This window comes from Nematolebias whitei, chromosome 20 (assembly GCF_014905685.2).
Source record: "Nematolebias whitei isolate Nwh7 chromosome 20, NemWhi1, whole genome shotgun sequence".
Taxonomy (NCBI): Eukaryota; Metazoa; Chordata; class Actinopteri; order Cyprinodontiformes; family Rivulidae; genus Nematolebias; species Nematolebias whitei.
In genome coordinates, this window is record NC_056517.1 from 33,081,344 (window position 1) to 33,107,878 (window position 26,535).

General features: G+C 36.9%; 2 protein-coding genes across 3 annotated transcripts in view; both read left to right on the forward strand.

Moving 5' to 3' along the window:
* LOC119426617 (melanoma receptor tyrosine-protein kinase) overlaps positions 1-26,535 on the forward strand; it is a 531,032-nt gene that overhangs the window by 441,369 nt on the left and 63,128 nt on the right. The gene's annotated exons all lie outside the window — the stretch shown is intronic.
* The window catches only part of rps6ka3b (ribosomal protein S6 kinase, polypeptide 3b), a 55,272-nt gene that overhangs the window by 11,382 nt on the left and 17,355 nt on the right, over positions 1-26,535 (forward strand). The window contains exons 1-2 of one of the 2 annotated variants that reach the window (XM_037694198.1): positions 20,142-20,288; positions 25,960-26,076. Coding sequence is in view for 1 of the 2 variants with exons in the window: in XM_037694199.1 (XP_037550127.1) it covers positions 25,960-26,076 (117 nt within the window). In the remaining variant the exon portion in view is untranslated. Of the gene's footprint in view, positions 1-20,141; positions 20,289-25,959; positions 26,077-26,535 lie in introns of those variants that run through there. The other variant, XM_037694199.1, reaches the window with a different exon arrangement.

A 26,535-nucleotide genomic window follows, 5' to 3' on the forward strand; every position in this document is an offset into this window, starting at 1 on the left:
AAACCCCTCTCAGTTTTGTTGCTAGAGTCTCAAACCCCTCTCAGTTTTGTTGCCAGAGTCCCAAAACCTTCTCAATTTAGTTACTGGTGTCTCAAACCACTCTCAGTTTTGTTGCCAGAGTCCCAAAACCTTCTCAGTTTAGTTACTGGTGTCTTAAACCACTCTCAGTTTTGTTCTGGTGTCTCAAACCCCTCACAGTTTTCAACATTTTTCAGTCAGGTCATCTGGACAGTTTTTTTTTTTTTTTTTTTTTGTGCTGAAACGTTTCGCCTTCAATCCGGAAGGCTTAATCAGTCAAGGGAACACACAACACAAAACTGATTCTTCCCCCAACAGCTTACTCCAAAGTGGAACAAACCAGTTTTGTTGGTGATAAGATGGTCTCTTTGGTACGTACGCTCCCTCCTCCATTGCCGGCCCTCTTCCTTGTTGACAGTCGTGTCAAGCTGGTTGAAAACAACAAAGTCAACCTAAAATGCACTGCAGCAAACACCTTGAAGCTGGAAAATTGGAAAATATTTGCAGAGTCATCACAGGCGTCTGGGGCCCATCTTGATATAGTTTCTGTAGTTCTAGAGCTCTGGAGATGTATTTTTTGTCTGGAGGTCCTGGCCCAAATCTTGTGCTCAGCACAAAAAAAAAAAAAAAAAAAAAAACTGTTCAGATGACTTGACCGAAAAATGTTGGATTGTATACCTGGATTATTGAGCATGGACTTTGTTCCCCTCTCAGTTTTGTTGCTGGTGTCTCAAGCCACTCTCAGTTTTTATTACTTGTGTCTCAAACCCCTCTCAGTTTAGTTCTAGTGTCTCAAACCCCTCTCAGTTCTTTTGCTGGAGTTGAAAAACCCTCTCAGTTTTGTTACTAGAGTCTCAAACCACTCTCACTTTTGTTGCTGATGTCTCAACCCCCTCTTTGTTTTGTTCTGGTGTCTCAAACCACTCTCACTTTTGTTGCTAGAGTCTCAAACACTTCTATTTTGTTGCTGTTGTCTTTGACCCATTCCAAGACCATTAGAGCTGCATTTTATCCTCTGAACAAGAGCAGTCCTCCACTTTCCTGATGGGACAATGTCAGAGTCTGCAGAGCTGAACATCCAGGTCTAAAACTCTGCAGATGATAAATATAATTCTTACAAAACTGGTCCAAACCAGCCTATTGTCATTTCTAAGATGTACTGCAGCAAACTTCAGGCCTCTCTTGTAAATGAGTCCCCGAGGCTCAATGGGATTAACCTGTCTAAATAAAGGTTGAATGAATGGAAGAAAAAAAATAAAATAAATTGAATTCATTCAGGTTTGTTTATATGGTGCTGGTCACTGCTCGCTGGTCACGTCACAACACTCAGTAAAACTGGAACGGAAAATTTGCCTCATGTAATATTGAGTTGCAACCAAACAGGCAAAGGTCAATTCTGAATCACACGTTTGCAAGAAGTTAAAGATTTGGGCCAGGACCTCCAGACAAAAAATACATCTCCAGAGCTCTAGAACTACAGAAACTATATCGAGAAGGGTCCCAGACGCTTGTGATGACTCTGCAAATATTTTCCAATTTTCCAGCTTCAAGGTGTTTGCTGCAGTGCATTTTGGGTAAACAGCTGTCCTCTGGTCTGGTTTTGTCCCATAAGTCTTGGGTCTTGTGGTTCCTTCAGATGAAACTTTCCAAACCTAAGTCGTGCTGTGTTGTTTTTAGAAAGAAGAGGCCATGACCTTTGACCTGCAGCATGAGGCCTGTAGAGTCTGAGCATTGTGCAGTCTGACCTTCAGGGTGAATCTACTGTGAATATTGTCAGCTGTCTTAAATGCTGTTCACTTGTAAATAATCTTTCTCTCTGTAGAATGATGGACTCCAAATGATCTTTGACCCTTCCCAGATTGACGGGCAGTGTCAGCTGCTGCTCTGAGGTCATTGCTGATGTCTTTCCATCCTGGTGTTGTATTAATCTACACCTTTATGCTCCAGAGCAGCAAACACATAAAATGTCTGATTTAAACCCCCAGAATTAAAGGATGGGTGGACTTTTCAGAGTCAGTTTCTGCCTCGTATAGCTGACGTTTCACCTAAATGAGCATCAGTCTGTTGTTTTCTGGATCCAGCTGATGATCCGGGCCCAGCAGCCTGATGTTCTGATCTCCTGTGGAGGGTTTCTCTCTTCCCGGACCGTGTCGGCAGCGGCAGACATTGATTTTTGTTAAAAGCAGAGGAGATGGATTATAGATGGGCTGCAGGAGAAGAGCTGAGGACTCGTGACGTTGGAGTTTGCTTCGACACAAACACACAAGGGAGAGCTGCACGTTGGAAACATTACAAACGCAACGTAGGGGTGTGTGAATGCATCACAGAGCTGTTAATGAGTCATTTAAACCTCTGGTTTCACTCTGCCGGGGTAAAGTAATGAAGCAATTTGTTTCTGAGTCACGTCGCTGAAACGCTTCAACCAAACACAAACTCTAGGTGCAAACTTTTCTCTCTTTTTTTTCCCAATATACGGTAACTTAAAAAAAAAAAAATATTCAAATCAGACTTTATGGTCTTTTACCAAAGACATTCACTTAAATCAAAATATTTGCAGCTTTGTGTTTTGGCTTCACGTTTAAGGAAACTTTAATCCAGACAATAAAGACAAAACTTATCATGCGTCTCTGAATTTTTTCTCGTTTCTTATATAAAAAAAAAAGATTAAACATTTTAACTTTTCACTCTTCTCAGTTAGACTGAAGTCTGGACGTTAACTGGACCAGTCCTGGACCTTTACTTGGTCCCCTTAAACCAGTGGAGCGTTTTCAAACCAAAACGTTCCCACAGCATGATGCTGCCACCACCTTGCTTCTCTGAAGGGTTGGTGTTCTCAGCCTTATGAGTCCCCCAAGCATGCACCACTTTTCAGTTTCATGTTTTAAAGACAATAAAAACGGCTGATTACATCAACTACAATAATCTGGAGTATTGTTTGCAGTTTTATTACTTTAATAAACTTTAACTCAAAGTTTTAAGGTAAGAAAATAAACAGAACGTTAGTATGAAGGTTTAACACGGCATAATTAAATTAACTGAACTTTTAAAGTTAAAACAAGCCAAACTGTAGCAAATAAACAACTTTTGCTAAACCACAGCTAAAATCAAAAATACTGAAATGGTAGCCAAAGCCTAAATGTGGCAAAACATTCATAATAGCTTAAATTAGCAAGAGCTAAGAGCTAATTATAACTAAATGGTAAATGTAAGAAAACGGTTCAAAAACCGCAGCTCAAAGCTGTGACTATCAAAACTGAAATAAAAGGGAGGTTTGTCTTGGTTTTTAATAGTACTATTATTTTATTGATATTTTACTGCAAATTTTATCATACTTTTATTTTTTAATAAACTTAATTTTATTTATTTATTATCATTTTTTTTATCTATAATGTTGTAATTCTTGTGATTCACTTTGGTCAGCTGCGGTTGTTTTTAAATGTGCTATATAAATGAACTTTGAATTGAATTAAAAAAAGGTAAATAGTAGCTAAACGTCAAATTCAATGCAAGTGAAGAAAAATAAGCTTTTAAGTAAAAAGTCAAAACTTTTTTAAAGCAGCAAACTAATTCGCACTAAGACTTTGCAATTGTTTTAATGCAGGATGCTCTTCCTGGCTAAATATTGAAACTATAAATGTTGCAAACACTTAATGTCACAGCACTGTACCGCATTCCTAAAGGACATGAACGTTTTGAGATTTGAATGGTTTAAATAGAACCGTACGGAAAAACAAAAATGCTGCGTCAGCATTTACGCCATTCAAGTGTCCAAACGTCTATTTTTTTTTTTTTTTGTTAAATTCTTTAGGAGGAAAAAATCCACAAATGATTTGCGTTTTGGGGTGTAAAACTCCTGTTGGGTGTTGTGTAGCGTTGCATAGATTCACTCTGGGCACGCGCGCGCACACATGCACACACACATACACACAGTATGTTGCAGCAGATGGCAGCAGATGTTAGTTGGTCCCTCAGAGGACAGTGATGTTGCTAATGCTGTCTGGAAAAACATTTTCTGTCTCACTGAGTGTATGTGCATGTGTGCGTGCGTGCATGTGTGCATGTGCTTTCAACACTGACGGTGTCATATCTCATCAGGATGAGGTCACATATTGTCTGCAGGGGGGGTTGACTCTGACCTCCCAGTTGAAAGTAAAAAAAAAAAAAAGATTTTCTGCCTGTTAGCAAAATATCTCATGAACCGCTATCTGGAGTTTAATGAAACTCTCAGTAAATAATAATTGGATTGGCGTCTACAGCTGACTTATCGAGCCAACTCGATTCAAGATGGCCGCTGCAGCTAATTAATAAGAATAACTTGAACAAGTTTATAGGTATTGAGCTAAAATGTGATGTGGTAGTAGCTGAGAGTCATCCCTAACACACACTCTGAATGCTTACAGATCTTTATTCAGTAGTTTGTCATTCTAGACGGCGGGCGATATGCATTCTTTCAAGAGATGCTAGTTTTATAACGTTTCTGCTCCGACACACTAAATCTGTTCCTTTGAAAAGGTGAATCTCACCAAAATAAAAGCACACGAGTTCAGTTCTGATGCAGTTTTTAAGCCACTTTTGTTCTGACAGATTATAAAAGAGACACTAAATTATTCAGGATTCCTCCAAACTGGAGCCGTCGCCCCAAATATTGGAACAATTGATGGATTTTATTTTTAAAGGAGTCGTTTTTTTCCTTCTGATTTCTTGTGTGTGTTCTCGTCACTTGCTGGCAGATGGTGCTTAATCTTCTCCGACCATCTGGACCGACGTTTACTGGCATCTTTAAAACCCCCCCCCCCCCCACACACACACACACACCCACACACACACACACACACACACACAGAACGCATTCCCTTGTTTGACTTAGAAGGTGAATGCTAATACAACATTTAAAGAAAATGTTTTTACAACATTTTTCTTCATACTTCGTGCTATTTTAGTCGTGCACTTATAAAACGTTTGTTCCGGATGCCATGACGTTTGAGTTTTGTATCTTCATTACTTTTTTAGATATTTAACTTTATTTACTTTTTTTTTCTCTCCATAGAAACCCATAAAGATGTCTTCAATTCCTTCAAAACTTTTCTTCGAAATCTGCTTCAGCTACTGGCTGTTTTGTCTTAAGCTACTTTTAGCTACTATTCTGCTACTTTAACCTGTAGCTGTTATTGTAATGCGTTTAGCTAATTCTTTTAGCTTTTTTTTTTTTAAACTTTATTCACAATTTTGCATCTTATTGCAGCTTTTCTGCTAGAGCTAGCTTTTTTAAAATCTTTTGTATACAATTTTCCTATTTTTATTTAGGTTTTTACTTCTTTTAGCTACTATTTTTGCTACTTTCAGGCAGCCTTTTGCTTATCTTAGCTTCTATTTTGCTGCTTTTAGTTAGCCTTTTGCTACTCTTTATCTCTTCTTTGCTACTTACAGCTGTTTGATCATTTTAGACACAATTCTCCTACTTTTTATTTATTGTTTTAATACTTTTAACCACTACTATCACATCTAAGCTTTTACTACTTTTCGCTTTTACCCAGCTTTTTGATACTTTAAGCTAGCCTTGTAAAACTTATAGCTTTTAGCTATAATTTGCTTAATCAGATTTTAGCTGTCCTATTAGCTGTTGCTATTAGATGGCCTTTTCTACACAGGTTGCTTCTAGGCTGCCTTTAATCCTAGGGGCGGCTGTGGCTGAGTGGTTAGAGCAGCCATCCTCCAATGGGAGAGTTAGGGGTTCAATTCCACCAACAGTCACATGTTGAAATGTCCCTGGGCAAGACGCTGAACCCCTCATTTCCTCAGATGTGTATCCCATCAGTGTATGAATGTGGTCTAAAGATTAGAAGGATTTGTTCAATTAGCTTTGTAGAGATCTAGTAGAGTGCTGTATGAATGTGTGTGGAGGTAAATGAGGCACAGATTGTGTTGTAAAGCGCTTTGAGTTTCTAATTATGTATGTAATTAGATAGAAAGGTGCTATGTAAGTACAGTCCATTTATCTGGGTCAATTCTCTCCAGTTGTTTGGACCTGTGGTTGTTCTTTGTGTTCCAGTGGCAGGATCTGAGCGTGCTCAGTCAGTGTGTGTGTGTGTGTGTGTATGTGTGTGTCCGTTCTGTGAACAAGCCATTGTGAGGTCATGGGGCGATGATGTAATCTGTGTAACCCGGCGCCACTTTTCCTGATCGCAGAGCTGCTCTCTGTCCAGGAACAGACCAATCACAACACACACACTTGAAACATTTGGACCTGAGAGACTGGCCTCATGACCTCTGACCTTTACCTCAGCCTTGGAAAGCCAATCATAAAAGTTTATTCTAGTTTGTTTTTAGCTTTTTTAAAACCATCATGTAGATTTTGTCATTTACTTTGAATTTCTTTGACCAATTTAAGGTGATGAGCAAACAAATTTTACTGCTAAAGTAAAAAATATGAACTATGAGGAGCAGAAGTCAATGAAAGTCTGTTTTCCTCATAAAAACATAAAATAATTCATTATTGGATATAAAACGTGTTCATCCATCCATTATCTTTTACCCGCTTCTTCTATTTTGGGTCACGGGGGTCGCTGGTGCCCATATCCAGCAAACGCTGTGCGAGGGGCGGGGGACACCCTGGACATGTCTCAGTCCATCACAGGGACACAACGAGACAAACAACCATTCACTCTCTCACTCACACCTAGGGACAATTTAGAGTTACCAATCAGCCTAACATGCATGTTTTTAGTCTGTGGGAGGAAACCGGAGCATATTTTGTTCAAATAATTCGTTTGGCAAATAATTATAAAATTATGGTTCGTGTTTGCGATGACTCTCAGCTACTACCACTCTTATTTTTATTTTTTTTTGCTCAATATCTGTGTAACTGACTGAGTTAAAGCCATTTTTGTTTGGTAAAGTTGATTAGTTGTGGTTCATGAGATATTTTGCTAACACAAAGACACCGTCAGCTTAAGATGATAACTTCCTCCTGACTTTTAAAAATCTTTTAGAGAAAACAGCAAGTGACAACCATTAGCTTAGGCGCTGATGATCAGTGCTGCATCCTTTTCCAGGTCAAAACAACAACAGGATGTTGATTTTTAGATCAGTCTAATAAAGTTGTCCATCTGTCAGCTCTGGAGCAGGAAGTGCAACTAAATTCAGAACAACTAAACTTTTCGTACAAAAATAGAAACATGTTTCTGAGTTACTTTGAAGGAGATTAATGGGTTGGACTTCAGGATTTCCTGCTTATGTAAACAGAACCAACAGGTTAAAAAGTAAAGATTTCCACTTTCAAATACAGATTTTTACACATCATTCAGCACATTGTTCCCATTTTAGCTGAACGTTTTTTAATATATTCAACAGTTAAAGTAGCACAAAGTGTACTGAACTATTTAAAACAATTAAACTGGTGAAAAACAGTTTGATAATCTCATCATCTGTGAGACGCTTGAAGCAGAGAGAGTCTTTTAAACCAATACTTATTTATTAACCTTTGAACTTCTACACACACATTGCGAAGGTAAAATCAGTTTAGTTCCCAAAGTTCTGGACGGTCAGAAAACCTTTTAAAGATATCTTAAATAGACGCCTGCAGGTGATCTGCTGAGGATGTTTTATGTAAATGGTGCTGAAACATGCCCAACGCTGGAACTTCACACGCAGACCTGAAAATCCACCAGTCTTCCTCCTCTTCTTCCTCCTCTTCTGAGGAGTTTCCTGTGAGACACTTCCTGGTTTCCCCCGTCTGCTTGAGGGTCGACAAACCAACTCCTCCTTTCATGTGTATTCAGATTTAATTTAACCTTTTCTTCTCATCTCTGACGTCATACAGATGATGCGTGGGAAATCTCACCATCCAGATGTACAGTATGTTGCGTCTGTGTGTGCCGGCACACTCTGGGACAGATGTGTGCTTTCCTGTGCAGATGTTGTTGTTTGGGAAACAAATGCAGGAAGTGGCTTAATCCCCGCAGCTAACAGCTAGACGAGTTCTTAAAGCTTCGGGTACTTAAAGCACCAGGTTCTTAAAGCTCCAGGTTCTTAAAGCTCGGGGTTCTTAAAGCTCCAGGTTCTTAAAGCTCCAGGTTCTTAAAGCTCCGGGTTCTTAAAGCTCCTGGTTCTTAAAGTGCCATGTTCTTAAAGCACATAGTTCTTAAAGCACCTAGTTCTTAAAGCACCGAGTTCTTAAACACCGGGTTCTTAAAGCTCTGACTTCTTAAAGCTCCGGGTTCTTAAAGCACCAAGTTCTTAAACACCAGGTTCTTAAAGCTCTGACTTAAAGCTCCGGGTCCTTAAAGCTCCGGGTTCTTAAAGTTCTTTGGTTCTCTCTGGGTGTGCAGTGGAGAGCATCCTGTGCGTCAGCATCATGTGGCATGGAGGCTGCACAGCTGCAGAAAGGAAAGCTCTGCAGAAAGTGGTGAAGGCTGCACAGAAGATGTTGGAGTCAGTCTCCCCATCATCACAGACATTTACACCTCTAGATGCAGGAAGAGGGCCACCTGCATCATGAAGGACCCCACTCACCCAGCACACACTTTTTGCCCCACTCCCATCAGGCAGAAGGTTGCAAAACATTAAGTGTAAAACCACTAGACTGAGGAACAGCTTCTACCCTGAGGCTGTTAGACTCATGAATCTCTAACCAGAATAATCACTGTGAAAAAAAATACTGTATTGCCACTTTAATTGATGATATGTGACTTATCTATGCTGCTGATCTCCTGCTGCTGATCTCATGCTGCTGTATTCATTCGTATCCATCTGCTCACCACAGATTCATGTTCGGGCTGCTGTTATGTTGTATTGTTTTACATTATTAGTGTTTAGCATATATCTTAGATATTTTTAGCGTACCGTTTTGTGTTTGTTTAGTGTATATCTTAAAACCTTATACACTCTTTCTTTTTACACTTTATATTTTTGCTATTTTTGGGTGTAACTGGGACCCTGTAACTTTGTTCAACCTCAGGCACCCCGTGTGGTGAGAATGACAATAAACCTACTTGAACTCGAACTTAAGGCTCCAGGTTCATTTCCATTTTCACTTTGTGCACGGGAAACTCATCGGAGCCGGTTTTCCTTCATCTGTCTTCTTATTTTGAATCTGACATCAATAAGCTTTGATCAGGTGTGGAAACGTTCAGTTTAAAAATGTTAAAAGTCACCGATCCTTTAAAGATCAAAACTAGAAAATTCAGACAAGTTCAGCTTGGATGGGAATTTAGAGCTCTTGTTTATTTCTTAATTTTTATTTCACATTTGCAAAGTGAAACATCTGGAGCTTTTATTTTCAGTCCTGTTGCTGGTTTTTGGCTCTTTGTGAGTGTTGGACGGTAAAAAAAACAATCAGAACTGGTATTTTATTTTTGCAACAGATGCAGTTTGAAGTAAAATGCATTATTGTCGTCTCCTTTCATTGAAAAGGTGATTACTTTAGACTATTTAGTTATCTATGTGTGTGAATGTTTTTTAATTTAAAATAATCAAAGACTAGAACCACCGAGAGTTTCATTGACCATTGTTCACTCGTTACCACTGCCCTGCCCTGCTCTGCTGTGCCATTCCCAAATTTACACACAAACTATTTTTAGTCTGCTGGGAAAGAGCTAAACTATTCAGGATTTGTTTTTAAATTATTATTATTGTCAGCTCAAATGCAGACAAACTCATGACTCTTGCATGCAAAAATTACACATTTTCACTCGATAAAACATGTTAAATTAACATTTCACACGTTTTGCACATGGTAAATGTGTTTTTGTCCAAATATACGAGCGTCACGTGTAGGAAAGCATGTTTCTACATGTGAAAACCTGTTAATTTTATTTGTGGCGTATGTGTAACGTGAAATGTGGCACATAGACAAGCTGATTTGAGACAAATAAAGCACATGAACCTCACTTGCATGTTTAAAAAACACGTTTTTTCAGTTGTAAAATGTGTTAATTATACACATTTTATACACATGTATAAATATAAATCAGTTTGAGAGAATATAACATGAATATAACATGTTAAAATCATATTTTAACATGTAAAACCATGTCAAATGAGCATAAGACATATGATACATATAAACACGTTTGAAAACGTATTTATTCAGCCACAAAAAAAATATTAATGGTTACATGTAAAAGTCCCGTTTTCACATGTGAAAGCATCCTAAATAACACGATACACCGATAATGAAACACATGTCCCACACATGTAAAACATGTCAGTTTTAGACATAAACTACATGAATTTTACATGTAGAATAGATTTTCACATGTGAAATCTTAGTAGATTGGCATGTGAAACACGTGGCTGGTGTTGATGAACAAATACGTGAACCTCATGTGAAAAAATACGCTTTTGCTCGTAAAAGCACATGTGAAGCATGTGCATTCCAAACAAAAACACAAACTTTACATGTGAAAAATCACTCACTCACCTAGGGTTAAACTAACTTATTAAGTGTGTCTTTTGGTCATGGGAAGCAAGTTGTTTTGGAACATGTTCAGCATGTTTTTCACATGTTAAAATCACGTGTTTTCTTTGGTCTGAACAGTCAGCAGGAGTTTATTCTGCTTATATTTAATTAACAGATACAGGTAAATGAGAAAAACCCAGTGGTTGAGTGAAGTTACTTTAAATAAAAGTTCAAACAATGGAGTTTCAGAAAACCTGCCAGCTCTTGTGTTTTAAGCAGGATTACTCAATCCTGGATCCTCCTCGTCTTCGTGTCCAGACTTGTCCCTGCAACCTGTCTCTGGGTCTGCTGCAAGTGCTGCAAGTTTTACGAGCCGGTTTCTCAGCTCTCCTCAGATGATGTAAAAAGTGTTGACAGACATGTTTGTCTCATTTTATTTTAAAATGTTTAATTCCTGACCTGGATGGCTGTTCGTCTTCGTGCAAGTCCCTGTTGAGGTCTCAGTTCGACCGCGGCTCCTTTAATTGATCCCTGATGGATGCTTGTCCTCCTGCCAGTAGGTCTGTGCGTCCTTCTGTGGCAGTTTGGACCTCATTAGTTTTGTCTCTGCGGGTGTGTTTTATTTATTTATTTATTTTTACGCGTCGATCGGCGGCGGCGCCTCTTTCATTATTTTCTCTCTAATGAGGAATGAAACTCGGACAGAAAGAGGGACAGAGGGACAGATAATGATACTACTGTCCAAAACCAAAACGAGGATATATATAAATATGTGAGGACAGGGTTACCACGGTAATCCTGTTGGCATGGTGACAGGGCCCTCTATCCCTGATGTCCTGTCCTGATCTCTCTCTGTTGCAAAGGGTCCGATCCATTGATGTATTTGTCTAATTTCAAACTTTTCTTTTAATCAGATCAGTTTATGTCACATGTTCAGTGTTTTGCAGAACCTGGAGAGGACACTTGATGAAACAGATTGTCTTTCCTCTTCGTTTCTGACACAAGTTTAACTTGCAAACTAATTTAACGTGTCAGTTTTACGTCCTTTATGTCGATAACTCATCCTAACGTATATCTACGTTGGCGTTTGTCTTGAGTTTGAAAGAACACAGCTCATTTGCCGCGTTGCGCACCAAAGTTTAGAACAAAGATCTTGTTCGATCCATTAGCACTCAGAGTCAGTGTTGGGGATGACTCTCAGCTACGATCACACCAAGTTTTACCTTTATAGCTCAATCAGTATTCCACAAAGTAAATAACAGCCTAAATGTATTAAACTAAACATAAATAAAGATCCTTGATGAAGTGCATATCATCTGCCTTTTTAAACAAATATGTTACGGATGACTCTCAGCTACTACCACTTCACGTTTTAGCTCAATATCTATAAATGTAGCTGAATTACAGCAACATTTGAAGATTTATTAGCTGTGGCGGCCATCTTCATTCAAGCTGACTCAAATAAGTGACTTTCTGCCACTGCTATCAACATTTTAGCTTAATAATTAAACTTTGCTAATTGATGTGACAGTGGCATGCAGTACCATGATAAACATAACTTAATTATTTACTATCTACTTAAAATACTCACCTAAATTATAATTTTAAATAAAAATCTGTCATTATAAACTATTAATGATCTAATTTAGGATGTTGAGGTTGTTTTAAGGTCAGTTTTTAGTTTAAGAAGATGAAAATTATCCATAAATACTCAGTAATACTTTTTCAATTTTATTTAAAAGGCTCATCGGGTTTATTAAAAGTGTAATTCTTCAATTTTAATCTAAAGGATTAGTTCAAATTTAGTTCAAAAGATTTTTAAAAATCATAATATCCTCACAGAAATCTTTTTTTAATCTTACGTCTCATTGTTTTTTAAGTCTAATTATTTGACATAATTTATTTTAAAAAATAATTTTTAACCTAAAAAATTGTTAAAAATATGAACATTATACATAAATACTCAGAGAAATTAACTTTTTTTTAAGTCTGTATTATTATGTTAACTGAAAGTCTTTCTCTGATTTAACATCTTGTTTCAGTTCATTTATATGAGAAATAGGACAGACTACATTTTAGCCTAGAAAGATGAGTTTCTTTTAACCTCAAATATTTTATTTATTTATTTTTAATCACCAAAAAGATATTTTTTCAAACTCTAATGCATGGTTACGTTTTATGAAAGTTTAATTCTCTGACTTTTGGTTTTGATTCTCTTATAATTTTTTACCTAAAAAGATTAGGTCAGTTTTAGGTTAAAATAAAAGAAAATGTTCATAAAATGCTCACAGAAAAGAAAAAAAAAAAAAAAATATATATATATATATATATATATATATATATATATATATATTTAACTTTTTTGTTTCATTACATTTAATGAAAGTCTAATTATTTATGGTCTAATTTCTATGATGAGATCATTTTTAGGCTAAAGGGATAAAATATATTTATATAAATGGTCACAGAAATGAGAAACGTTAAAAATGTATCAGGTTTGAAATAATTTAACAAGACTAGTTCTGTCCATTCCCATTAAAATGTGATTTTAGTTTCAAAGTTTGACATGAGACAGCGGGTGATATGCATTCCTACATGAAAAGATGAAAATTTCCATATTAATGTGAAACGAGGCTTTGGAATCAGCTCTAATTAAATATTTAACTCGTTAGCAGCACAAAGCTTTAATTAGAGCTCAATGTTCGGATGTTTTTCGCAGATTTCTCCCCTTTAGATGATTAATTTCTGACGGAATCTGGGCTGAGGGCGTTCTCTCGATTCCTGACGCGTCTGGTTTTGGTGCTGGCAGTGGATCGTTTGTCATCAGAAGCTGAGACTGAGTGCAGAGCTCTGATTGAGCATCTTTTCTCTCCATTAATAAATGATGGCGTCCTCCCTCCGCTCCTCCTCATCCATTCTTAATGCTAGCTCGTTATTCTACCGTACAGTAAAAGTTCGCCCTCTGCTGCGGATCAGAGCCGCCTACACCTTCCATCTTTTATCTCAGATCTTTTAGAGATATATTTATATATATATATATATATTTATAAAATCTTTCACTTTATATTTCTTTCAGTACCATGGAACCCTTGAGTTTAATTGAAAACGTCGGCGTGAATTTCTGCAGATTTTTTATTCTAGCGACTAATAAATTGGTAGAGGCTCCATCAGATTATAAGCTGCCATTAATCCCTTCCAACATTTTTATAAATAATTTAATTTAATTTTCAATTGGACATTTAGTCCAAAACTACTGGAACAGCATGGTCACGACTTTTATCTTTGCTGTGCTCTGAAATAAACTAATTTTGACTTTTAGATTTGTCACACAACGAGAATGATGGGGAAACTAAAGGAACAAAAAGATTTTAGCAAATGTAACTTTTATATATATGTAATTTTTTAAAATTAAATATTTATCTAAAACCACAGACCCAACGGCATGAAGTTTAATTTATGGACTCCTCCTTCAGAAACACAGAAATGGCTGTAAATGGATTAACTTTAGTTATTGAGGTAAAATTTGATGGGGGAGTAGCTGAGAGTCATCCCAAACACAGACTCTGAGCACCAACAGATCGCATAAAACCTTTAGTAATGAACTTTGGCATCTGAGGTGACGTTCAGTTTTTGAAAGGAATGTTAAAATAAACATTTTCAGACCTTTATTCAAGACGAGTACAGATCTTTGAAAGTTGGTTCCATGGATTGTCAGGAACAGTCAGTGTCTTACCTGTTGTAAATGGCTCTTTTGAATGACCTCAGTTTAGACTTAAATTCTGACTGGACTGATGAGCTAACAGCTTGTCTAAACTGGCCTGGATTGAAAGGTCTCGTGGGGAAAAATCTGCCACACATAAATATTTGTTAATGATTTTATTTATTTGTTTTATTTCATACTGTCAATAAACACAACCATTCCTGACAGAGCCTAAAAAAATCCTTCAATATAGTTTTGTTACGTTGTCAGAACTCTTTCAAATGTTCCCGTAAACTCACGGTAACTTTACTGCCCTCTAGTGTTCTTTAATGGGAAATTGACCCTATTGAAATCCATTATAAATTAATATTTTTCCCACGACCCGACTTTGGAACAAGCGGAAGATAATGGATGTATGGATGGATGAATATTTTTTTATCTCATATTTATCATATCATAAAATGATGCATTATTTTCAGTAATGTTGTTTATAACTTCAATCCCCCTGCTTTTGATTTCTATATTAGCCGACTAGTTGGTGCTTATTTTACATTTGAGGGACAATGTAAAAATCGCCAACAGGGACTTTACCTGGAAGAGGTGAGTCCATCTTGGCAGGATGGTCCTGTGGAGTCTCGTCTCTCGTCAGACAAAACTATTTTAGTTCAGATGTAAAGAGCAAAAGAAGACTTTCTTCAGGGCTGAGAATATCTCACACCTGTCGGCTTGACCCAAAACACGCCTCTGTTGGCAGACGGACCGGACCGCAGCAACTGGTTCAGTAAAAGTAAAAATAAAATGTACATTTATGTTGTGCACAAGTAAATTTTAAATTTAAAAACAAATCCTTTAGGGCATCCTATGGGAAAAATATGAAATTTTTAAGTATTTATTGCCATAAAATAAAAATGTTTTTGTTTATAAAAAACTGAATTGTGGTGTTTTTTTTAATAAAGTCACTTCAGGAGCCAAAATACTTTTTTAATGATTCAATTTTATTTTATTTCATGTTGAGATATAAAAGATTGACTAGTTTATTGTGAATAAAATCATAAATAGTATTTTTAAACCATTATGTAATGTTGTCGATTTCCCTCTGAAGACTTTTATTGTAATAAAGTTAAAGGACTTTCAATAGAATCAATAAATGCTGTAGTTTTAATTAAAATTTTATTTTTTACAGCTGCACGATCCTTGTTTTATTCATTTATTTTTTTACTTTTATTTGCGGTCCTATCGGTAGATTTTCTGTAGATGCAATTAAAGTGTCTGTTTTTTCCTCTTTGTCCATAAATTAGCTGTAAAACTCATAAAATCTCTTTTTTAACAGTTTTTACTTTCTGCTGATTAGTTCATTCAATTCACCGCCACATATTTGTCTGTGTTAGACCAGCGGAAACACACACCTCTGCTTTAACCTGGCAAATCCCAGGGGTGTGCATGTGTGTGTGTGAGTGTGTGTGCGTCTGTGGTGTCCATCCGGCCTGTTAATTTGATTGCGTAACGAGTTTTAGAGGCTGCAGATTGTCTGGAATGGAATCCTGCCTCACTCAGTCCGTGATCGCTGCCATGGAAAGATTTACACGCACACACACCGGACACACAATCTCACATTCTGACACACACACTCTGACATTGACATTTGAGGCGTTTAGTTGATGCTTTTACCCGCTGTGAGTCAAGCTGAAAACAACAGTGGAAAAAGCTTTCGATCGACAGGATTTTTTAGCGGCATGAACACAAAGTATGAGGATAAACAACAACAACGGGGTTGGATTCATCACTCCAGTCCTGCTCATCTATTTTTACTACGGGGGTTAATAAGAGACATGAATGTGGTTTCTCTTGTTTCCTGCCCCTCACTTCATTGTCACATTAAAGTTCAACACAAAGTTAGAAACTTTATTCTCTAAAGCTGACTTCTATTTTAAACTTTAATCTAATAAATCACATTTCCTGTGTTTGATTTTTGCTAAAAGATTTTTTGGCTGATGGTCAGCCGGTAGATTAGTCCAAAAGGGAAATGATTCACTGACTAATCTTTATAAAATAAAACATTTATCTGTAAGGTTTTGTGGATTTTTACACTTTTTAAATGAAAATTTATTTAGAAATACTTTACCCATAGAAATACATTAAGATCAGTTTCTTAAAAACAGTTTAATTTAGGGATGCACGATATTATCGGCATGGTATCGGTATTGGCCGATATTAGCGATAAAGTTAAATATTGGACATTCCATCAGAATAACTCACTGATATAAAAGGCGCTGCTTTTTATATATATTTTATATTTTTATAGTGTTCCATCATTTTCAGCCCCCTTTTTTGCATCTGCATTTGGTAGCAGGCCAAATTGATAAAGACCATGAAGAATAATGTAGAATTTCAGTTCCACAGCAGAGAAAGCTGTGTAGTCTCTGTAAGTAGGTCCAGGAAAAATATATATATATCGGTATTGTTATCGGTTATCGGCCAAATAAGTTTTAGCATATCAGATATCGGCCAAAAATCCAATATCGTGCGTCCCTAATTTACTTCACTTTAAAATCAGCTTCAGCTGCTGACGCTGTTTTTGCCTTCTTTAGGCTACTGGTTTGCTACTTTTAGTTTTAGCTATGGTTTGCTAACTGTAGCTTTTAGTTATAGTGTTGCTACATTTAGCTTATGTTTTACTACTGTTACCTTTTATCAAGGATTTGGTTATTTTAATTTGTAGCCACAGTCACGCTGATTTCAGCTCTTAGCTGATGTTTTACTAACTGAATCTTTTAGCTATGATTTGGCTAATATAGGTTTTAGATATCATTTTACAAATTGTACGTTTTAGCTACTGTTTTGCTGCATTGAACTACTGTTTTTCCAATTTAACCTTTTAGCTAGGATTTGGTCATTTTAGTTTGTAGCTAGAGTAATGCTAATTGTAGCTCTTAGCACTTGTTTTATGAGCTGAAGCTTTTAGCTATGGTTTAGTTTATACAGGTTTTAGCTATCATTTTATAAATTTTTGGTTTTAGCTACTGTTTTGCTGCATTGAGCTACTGTTTACATTAGTTTTTAGCTATGATTTGGTCATTTTAGTTTATTTTAATTTGTAACTATAGTCATGCTAATTTTATCTCTTAGCTCTTGTTTTAACAACTGAAACTTTTAGCTATGGTTTTGTTTGGCTATTATAGAATTTAGCTACGGTTTTGCAAATATTAGCTTTTAGTTATGGTTTTACTAACTGAAACTTTTTAGCTACAGTTTAGTTACCGTAATTTTTAAATAAAAGTTTGCTCATTTTAGATTTTGGCTATGGTTTGTTTAATTTTGGTTTTATCTACAGTTTGACTCAGTAGTTTTTAGCTGCCATATTGTTAATTTAGTTTTTAGCTACAGGTTAGAAACTTTTAGCCTTCAGCAACAATTTTGCAGATGTTTTGCTTCTGTTGTAACTTTAACATTCCAGTGAACATCTGTTTATGTTTAAGAATCTCAAACAACTTGTTTAGGGTTTGGAATACATTTAGTCTTTTCCATAAACAACCATGCCTTAAAATCTGCCATTTGTTGTAAATATTTATTTTTTAATTATTGATAAATCGTAACTCCATTTGCCCAAACATAAAGTTAAAATCCAGTTTTCAGGAAAACAACAACATTTTCCTGAAAAGTTTTCACCAAATTTTCAAATTTTACACCTGAGTAGATATTTTTTCCTCATTAAATTTTGTGTTTAATCATGAAAAGTTTCTATTTTTGGAGGCAAATTTATGACTTTTAATATTGAGGTTGTTTTTTTCTAATATAAGAATGTAATTTAGAGAATTTCCTCTTTACTTCAGAGCTCATTTGATATATTTTATAATAGCAGTGGTACTTCGTCTTGCTCGTCCCTCTGCTTTGCGTCTGACAGAAGGTGACAACAGGTGGAGGTAATCCAAGAAATGTCAGCCGGGTTGTCGGCAGCATTGAGTACATTGTGTTTGTGAGAGACGAGGCTGGGACTGGTGGAGGACATCCTGTCCAACACATTGTGTCTCTGATGGACGGCTGCAGTGGGTTTTTACTGGATCAACTGGGAATTTTATGGATGTATTATCTGTCGGTGTTTGCGTCAGATCGTGGTTGTTGTCTTATTTGTCTGCATTGTGGACTTAAAAATAAATGTTATTTCCTGAATTAGAGCTGCAGTTATTACATAAACACTGAGTCAGCATCAAACTACTGTTTTCCTGGTTTTTGCTATTTATTTCTTAGTACTTTAAGCGTTCAAGTATCAAAACTTTTGACCTTGTCTGAAATATTTATGACGTTTTGTAGTTTTCATACTTCACAAAATATTTTTAAACAAAATCTCCCCATATAAATACATTAAGATCTCTAATTTCTTCAAAACGTTGTTCTTTGAAATCTAATTTAAATACTGATTCTGTTTTTATCTTCTCATGCTACATTTAGCTTTAGCTATGTTGTTTTTGCTCCTATTAGTGTTTAGCTATAGTTTAGCTAAATCTTGTTGCTTTGCTGATTATTTTAATTTAGCCATCTATGCTACTTTTACCCATAGTTTTATTAATTTTAGCTTTTTTTGCTCATTTTAACTACCTTTTTGCTGAAATTAGCTTTATCGTCTCGTTTGCTCTTTTAGTTGCTTTATTACAATATTTGGCATCTGTTGGTAGATTTGCCAGCTGTATTTATTTTGCAAATTTTTGCCACTATTTAAATAATTTTAGCATCTGTTTTGATTTATTTAGCTGTGGCTTTGCTAAGTTTATGTATTTCTTTAAGCATCTGTTGTGCTAGTTTTAGCTGTAATGTATGTTCATTTTAACACCTGGTTTGCTACTTTTAGCTGCTGTTTTGCAAAGTTTAGCCACAGATTTAAAAACAAAATCGGGTTTTAGTAGTTTTCGTTTTGATTTTATTAACTTTGGCTACTGTTTTGCTACTTTTAGGTACCGTTTTGATATTTATAGCTACTCTTTTGTTATTTGATCAGCTTTTTACACATTTTTGTGCTAGTTTTAGCTATCTTATATTTTAACTATTTTGTTAACTTTAGCCACAGTTTTGCTGGTTAACTATACTCAGGCTAATTATAGCTGTTGGATTTGTTTTGATCATTTTAGCTAACATTTTGTTAATTTTAGCATTTGTTTAGCTTCTTTTAGCTGCTGTTTTGCTGAGTTTAGATAGTGTTTTTCTAAGGTTAGCTACTGAAGTGCTAGTTTTGTTTAGCCAATTGTAGCAAACATTTTTTCGCTTTTATTATAATTTGCTACTTTTCTTTAGAGTTCTGCTCTTTTTAGCTGTTGTTTTGCATCTTTTAGCTTGTGCTTTGCTCCTTTTTAGCATTAAGCTCACTTTAGTTTTAAAATATTAATGATTAAATGTTAAAATATATTTTATATTTAAACCACATGCTGACTTTTTATCTGGTTAATTATTAGATAAATTTTCAGTTGAGGTGAAAACAAACATTTTCCATTTATGATATTTTCATTTAAAAACTGTTTTGAGTTAAAATTCTGAGTTTAATTGAACCACTAAAATAGAAAATTAATAATTCATGCTGTAAAGCTTTGTCTAGCTTTGTTTTTGTTAGCACAATTTCTCAAGTAATCTTTAAATGGTAACCTTTTGAAGTCAACCACATTCAAGATGGCTGCCAAAGAGTAAATGTTATTTATAATAAAATAAATTCAGACGTACAGCTGACAGATCGGTTGTTCGTGGGGGTTTCAGTGGGAGTTTTTCTTTGTGCAGTTCTGAACGGGGCTCTCCAGAACATCTGCTGCTGGAAGGTTTTAGCTGTGTGTCAGTGGAAACAGACAGAGGGGGGATCCCACTTCCTGTCCTGATTTGGACCGAGCCCCCCGCCTGTCCCCCTGGGTGTCCCCCTCCTCCTCCTCCCTGCTCCTGCAGCGATTCCCAGCCTCACCGGTGTATCTGTCTCAGTCCGAGCCATCCAGTCGGTTCAGGATGACCCGCTGTGAGATGAGGCGTGTGTGCTCCTTGGACGGCCTTGTCAGAGCTCTGAGGGGTCGGCTGAAGTCGCTCCGACGCCTCCTGCTCCGGTCCGACAGCAGTGGAGGTTGCTGGGACGGAACCAAGCTGGAGGACAGGAAGAAAACGAGGACGGTGTTGGAGTTCTGTGGAGCGGCTTTGGTCAGTTCTGATGTGAGTAAAAGCTGAGAAAGTTTTACAGAAGTACAGCTGAGTACTTATAAAAATCCAACATCTATCAGCTTCCTTCTCCAACAGGAAGTCAGGACGTCCTTTTAGAAAATACCAACATTTAGTGTAGAAACTGTAGAAGTGTAAAATTTATGAGAGTTAAACGAGTTTAAATCGCTGAAACGTTAGTCACATCGTTGGTGAAATCGTTGGGCAGCTGTGGCTGAGCGGTTAGAGCAGTTGTCCTCCAATGGGAGAGTTGGGGGTTCAATTCCACCAGCAGTCACATGTTGAAGAGTCCCTGGGCAAGACACTGAACCCCTCACTGCCTCTGATGTGTGTCCCATCAGTGTCTGAATGTGATCTACAGCACTGACTAGTCTCTACAGATTCAGATTAGCTTTGTAGAGGTTTAGAGTGATGTATGATTGTTGATGGTTAAATGAGGGCACAGATTGTGTTGTATAGCGTTTTTAGTATCTTGATAAGATAGAAAGGCGCTGTATAAGCACAGTCCATTTACCATTTAAAATCCTCCATCTTAACCTGTGATTGTAAAGCCTTTAAAGATATGAAACCTTTCTATGACCGGTTTAAACTCTTGAGTGATGGCTCTGCTGTGAAGTCTGATCTTTTTCACTGTATTATTATTTGCTAATTTCATCCTAGTCGTATAATGCAACACTACCAAAACTCAAAACATTTTTACAAACCAAGCTGCTCGCTTAGATGTATAAGTCTGTGAGAGGAAATTCAGAATTATTGGTTTTTATTAACCCTCGGAAAACCTTAGGAGGAAAATCCGCCATGCATTTATTTTTCTCTGTTTTTATTTATTATTTTATTTTGGTGCAGTTGATAAACATGATTTTTTTTTTTCATGACAAAGCCTAAAAGTCCTTCTACATTTTTTTTTTTTAATTGTCAGAATTTTTTTTTCAAATAGTCGTGAAACTGTATAACTTTGATACATTCTCGTGTTCTTGAAGGGAAAGTCGACCACATTAAAATACATCATAAATACAACTTTTAATCCCATATTTGTCCAAACATCCATGATCTTTACCTTCTTCTTCCTTTTCGGGTCGCGGGGGTCACTGGTACCCATGTACAGCCATCACTGTGCGAAAGGCAGGGGACACCCTGGACAGGTCTCCAGGTCAACACAGGGACACAAAGACAAACGAGACAAACAACCATTCTCTCTCTCTCTCACCTAGGGACAATTTAGAGTCACCAATCAGCCTGACATGCATGTTTTTGGTCTGTGGGAGGAAACCGGAATACCCGGGAAAAACCCACGCATGCACGGAGAGAACATGCAAACTCCACCCAGAAAGGCCCCCAGAACCGGGGTGACCTGCTCGCTGAGAGGCAGCAGCTCTACCAACTTCACCACCGTGCTGCCCCCACATTTATCAAATCATATAATGCATTCCTCTCTGTATTGTTTTTATTTCTATCCCTATACTTTAGATTTACATATTACCTTCTCAGTCACACATTGCTGCAGTCCCGCCTCTCATCTCGCCCAACAAAATAGTTTTAGATTGGATGTAAAGAACAAAAACTCGTTCACTCACAGTAAAAAGCTGTTCCACATTAATGCAGGCTGCAGAATCGGCTGACAGCCGTTGGTATAGCCGAAGGCTGGACGTCATTAGCGGGTACACCATTACTCGTATATCCGGGTCAGTACAAGCAAAAAACAATTTTAGAAAGTAGCATTTCTACTACGGTCGCAGTTTAAACAAGAAATAAGGAAAATAAAATCATAGTTAAAGACACATGAGAAAAATATTTTAAAACAAACTAATTACAGAGATAGGAGTAAGTTTGATCAAAATCAAGGTCTCGTTTTTGGCTACTGGATCTGAAGGGACCGGTGGTCTAGGGTCTTCTCAAATAAATTTCAGTTATCATTTTGGGTGTACTAATAACGGAAAATGCTGTTCTTTTTTTTTTTTTTTTTTTATTTTTTTCAAAAATTGCCTTTAAAAATATTTTTTGATAAAAATAAAAAATTTATATATATATTTATTTATTTTTCTTTTTGAACAAAAGACACTTAAGAGTTCAAATAAATGTAAAAAAAACCATTTAAATTGGATATTTTTATTTCAGGCTGAGATACCGTTAATTCTAAAACATTGTCTTGTTTTTTTTTTTTTTTGGGGGGGGGGGGGGTGGTGGTGGTGGATAATTAAGTGTATATTTAAGCAGTTAGATAAGGTGCTTGATTTTTCTCCCTAAGGAATACTAACTGTCATAAAGCCAAAGGGACTTCCAGGAGTTAAATAAAACGTGTTTCCTTGTCTTGTTGCTCCAGGGGCATCAGGTTACCCCCCTGTCAGGCTCTGACATGTCCTCAAACCAGCCTTAGGCACCTTTGTTATGAAACAGGGCTTCCTGATTCAGTTTACAGCACCTCAACCATCTATAACTCTAACAGTTTGAAAAAGACAAAAAGAAAACGTGTAACAGAATGGAAAAAAGACATGATTTGTTTAATGGTATAATAGACCTAAACAAATTTAACTTAACTCCCTCTGGATATTATTTAAAATATTATAAATTATGCAACATTACCTGTAAAGATCTGTAAGAAAATGCCCAAAATATTCTAATGTTGCTGACTTTTTTTTTTATTATGACACTTTTCCTGTTGACGGTTAGTAATTACCCCATTACTATTTGCCTGTTATGCTTTAGTTTCCATCACAATTTTAAAATTGCATCTCCTCCATGATTAAAAAAAGTTTAAAAAAAAAAAAGAAAATGTGCAGCTGGAATTGGAAATAATATTTGCTGACTTTTAGTAGCAGAACATTTGGCTAAAATTCACAAACAAATGTGACAAACGGTACACATTCATAACGTTTTGCTGAAACAGGTGGTAAAACCAACCCATTGAAATCTCTCCAGTGGCTCATGAGATAAGTTCAAGTTAACAGACATACACTTGTCTGTCTGAATTTTATGAACCTGAGCTGTGTGCCTCCTCCTGTGTTATGACTTTCACACACACGTACTTGTTTTCCTGCCATGTGAGAACGTCGGTTTTGGAGGCTCACAATGGGGACACTAGTTTATGAATGAATGCTAGCTAAAAGTCGAGTGGGAAAATATGACTTAAAAGCCTAAAGTAGGCAAATGTAAGGTAAAAACTAAAAGTAGGAAAATGTGCATTAAATGCTAAATATAAAAAAGACTAAGTAAAATTTTAATGTTGAAAAATGTTTGCTAAAAGCTGAAAGTAATAAAAATGCCAGCTCAAAGTCAAAAGCATCAAAACCCTAGCTAAAACACAAAAATAAGCAAAGGCTAACAAAATTTGCAAAATGCTATCTGAAAGCTAACACGGGTAATGGGCTAGCTGGAAAATAAAGTAGTAAAAGTCTAGCTGAAAATATCAAGGGTTAACTTGAAAGTAAAAATAATAAAAGGGTTTCTAAAATAATCCAAAGGTTAGCTAAAAGTTCAAAGTTTCAAAAGGCCAAGAGAAGAGAATTCAAAAGCTAGCTAAGATGGTTAAACATCTAGCTAAGGAAATCAAAAGACTAGCTAAAAGAATTAAAAACTTACCAGCAGTTGTTAAAAGCTAGCTAAAAGTTTCAAAAGGCTTGCGAAAAGGTAAATTTATATATCTTTTTCATCAAGAGGACAGGTGAAGGTCTGCAGAGGTTTGTCTCTTAAAGACAGGAGCTTCAGATGCTGCAGAAGCTGGATATTTTGTCTTTTGTCTTCTCTTTGTCCAGTTTCCTCAGATTGTTCATAAATGAAGATGTTATGCAGATAAAGGTTAAGGCTTCAGTTGAAAATGAGTTTTAAAAAGCAGCAAAGAAACCTTTTTTTTTTTTACACTTTTTTTGTAAGTGTTTTGATTTATTTGAGACACGCTATAAATAAACGAGGACAGAAAGTGTCCGGCATTATTTGCTGTTTAATTATTTAGTAGAGAGACAGGAAGCTCAGCCTCCCCTCCCCTCCATGAAGTGTGTCACCTTTTATTGTGAGAACGGACCAGACCGGAGCGAGGGACCGATATTGAAGAGATGGAGCGAGGTGAGAACCAGAGCTGCGAGGTGAGAATGACTCAAAGACGGAAGAGGTGAGACGAGGAGGGAGGAGAAGATTTCTTCCATCTTCATCTCATAGCCTTGCAGTCTGTCCTCCGGAGGATGTTGGCGCCACAGAACCTCAGCCGCAGTCGGGACTACAGGACCCAGAATGCACTGGGACACCTGGAAGGAAGCAGGTCGCCTACCTGGGATCTGCAGGTATGAAGAGGAGCAGAAAGGATGATGGAAGAGCAGCTTGTTGGGACGAAATCTGTTTATCGGTTTGGTTTGTCGCATCAGTAACCTTCAGGAAGAGTTTGTTGTTGTTTGTTTGTTTGTTATTTGGTGCCGGTGAGCTGCAACGCAGAGCAGGTGTCCGAGGCATCTCCATGGCGACCGTGTTGTGATGAGTACTCGGATCGACCCGTGACTTGCCAGGACGTGAAAACGCTCATGGATTTTTGTTTCTGAGATTCAGAACAAAATGAAAGAATGTCCAACTGAACCTGGTCTGATGATGTGATCCTTGGACCGGACCGGACCGGACCGGACCGGACCGATTCCAAACAGATTAAACTTCAGGGATCGGGCTGCTGGACTTTACAATGACTCAGCTTCCCCTATTTTTGTGGTGCTTGTTTTCCAGCTGAAACCGTTTATTTTCTTCTGATGTGGTTTTAGAACCAAAACCCTGAACAAAACTCTTGAACCCAAACTAGGGGTTTCCAAAACTCTCAGCTTGTCACTTCAAATATAGCAAACTTTGCCTATAATGTTAATAAATTTATGATTATTGTATGTATTTATGAACAAAATCAGCTGCTACAAATTTTTTTCCATTAAATTTGGAGTTGATCTGGGGACCCTCAGTTGATGCTTCATGACCCAAAATGGGGTCTCGACACCAACTTTGAGAACCTCTGCTCTAAATGATAAAAGTCAAAAGGTTTATTGACTTTACTGTTATTTAACCAAGAAAACTCCTGAAGCTTTGGGTTTGATTTTTTACCCAGGATACTACGTATAATTACCAGTAATACACACGATTCTAAAATTATTTGCAGTATATTAAAGTAGATATTATAGTAATTTATATGATGCTTAAATTGCTATAATACCAAGTTGGAAGTGAGGAATAGGAAAGAAGACCCAAACAAATGAAGTGAATTGGAGGAAGAAAATAATTAATTAAAGGAGAAAATAGAAAGAAAGAAAAAAAATGATGGAAGAAAGACGGGAGGAAACATTTAGGAAAAATGAGAAAATGGAAGAAAAACTATGAAAATCAGTTTAAATAGAAGAAAAACGTAGGAAAATGGGGAGGAAAGAGATCAAATACGACGCATCAAAACATTTTTACCTCCGTCTCAGAAAAATTGTTTTGGTTTGACCTGGTTTTTAGGAAATGTTTTTTTTATTAGTACGTTTAATAAAACAAAGTTTAAAAAAAATCATCATTCTGCAAACTTTGTTTAAAACTAAACGATGTAAAGCGGTAACGCTGAGTCTCAGCAGCCAGCTGCCACCTGTACCAGGTCAAAGTTTTATTAACCGTTACTAATGTATAAACCTGAAGCATTTTTTAAATTATCCTAAATCTGTTTGTGTTTCAGGATGACGTTCCCATCAAAGAGATCAACATCACACATCTGGTGAAGGAAGGCTCGGAGAAGGCCGATCCGCGGCAGTTCGAGCTACGCAAAGTCCTGGGACAAGGCTCCTTCGGCAAGGTGTGTGTGTTTGATTATCTGTCAGGGTGTGTGTTTCCACTGTAAACCCTGCAGTGTTTGAGAGGCAGTTGCCATGGAGACACCCTCAATTTCATCATCTTTATGAATGAAACGCTCTCCTCCTCACCGTGTCATTCGTGTGTGTTTGTGAACTTTGGGGTCAACTGAAACAAATGCAACAAACCGATGTGGAGCTTTGCCACATATTTTACTGCTCGTGTTGTACGTGGACTGTTGTCACTGTGCTGGGAGTGAGAGAAGAATGGAGTGCAAGATCAACAGTGCAGCTTCTGCAGTGTTGTGGACTCTGTGTCGGTCCGTTGTGGTGAAGAAGGAGCTGAGCTGCAAGGAGAAGCTCTCTTTTTCAAGCCTAAGGTCCTGAATTCTGTGTAGAGACTGAAAGATAAAGGTCCTGGATCCAGGCGGTCCAAATGAGTTTTCTCTGCAGGGTAGCTGAAC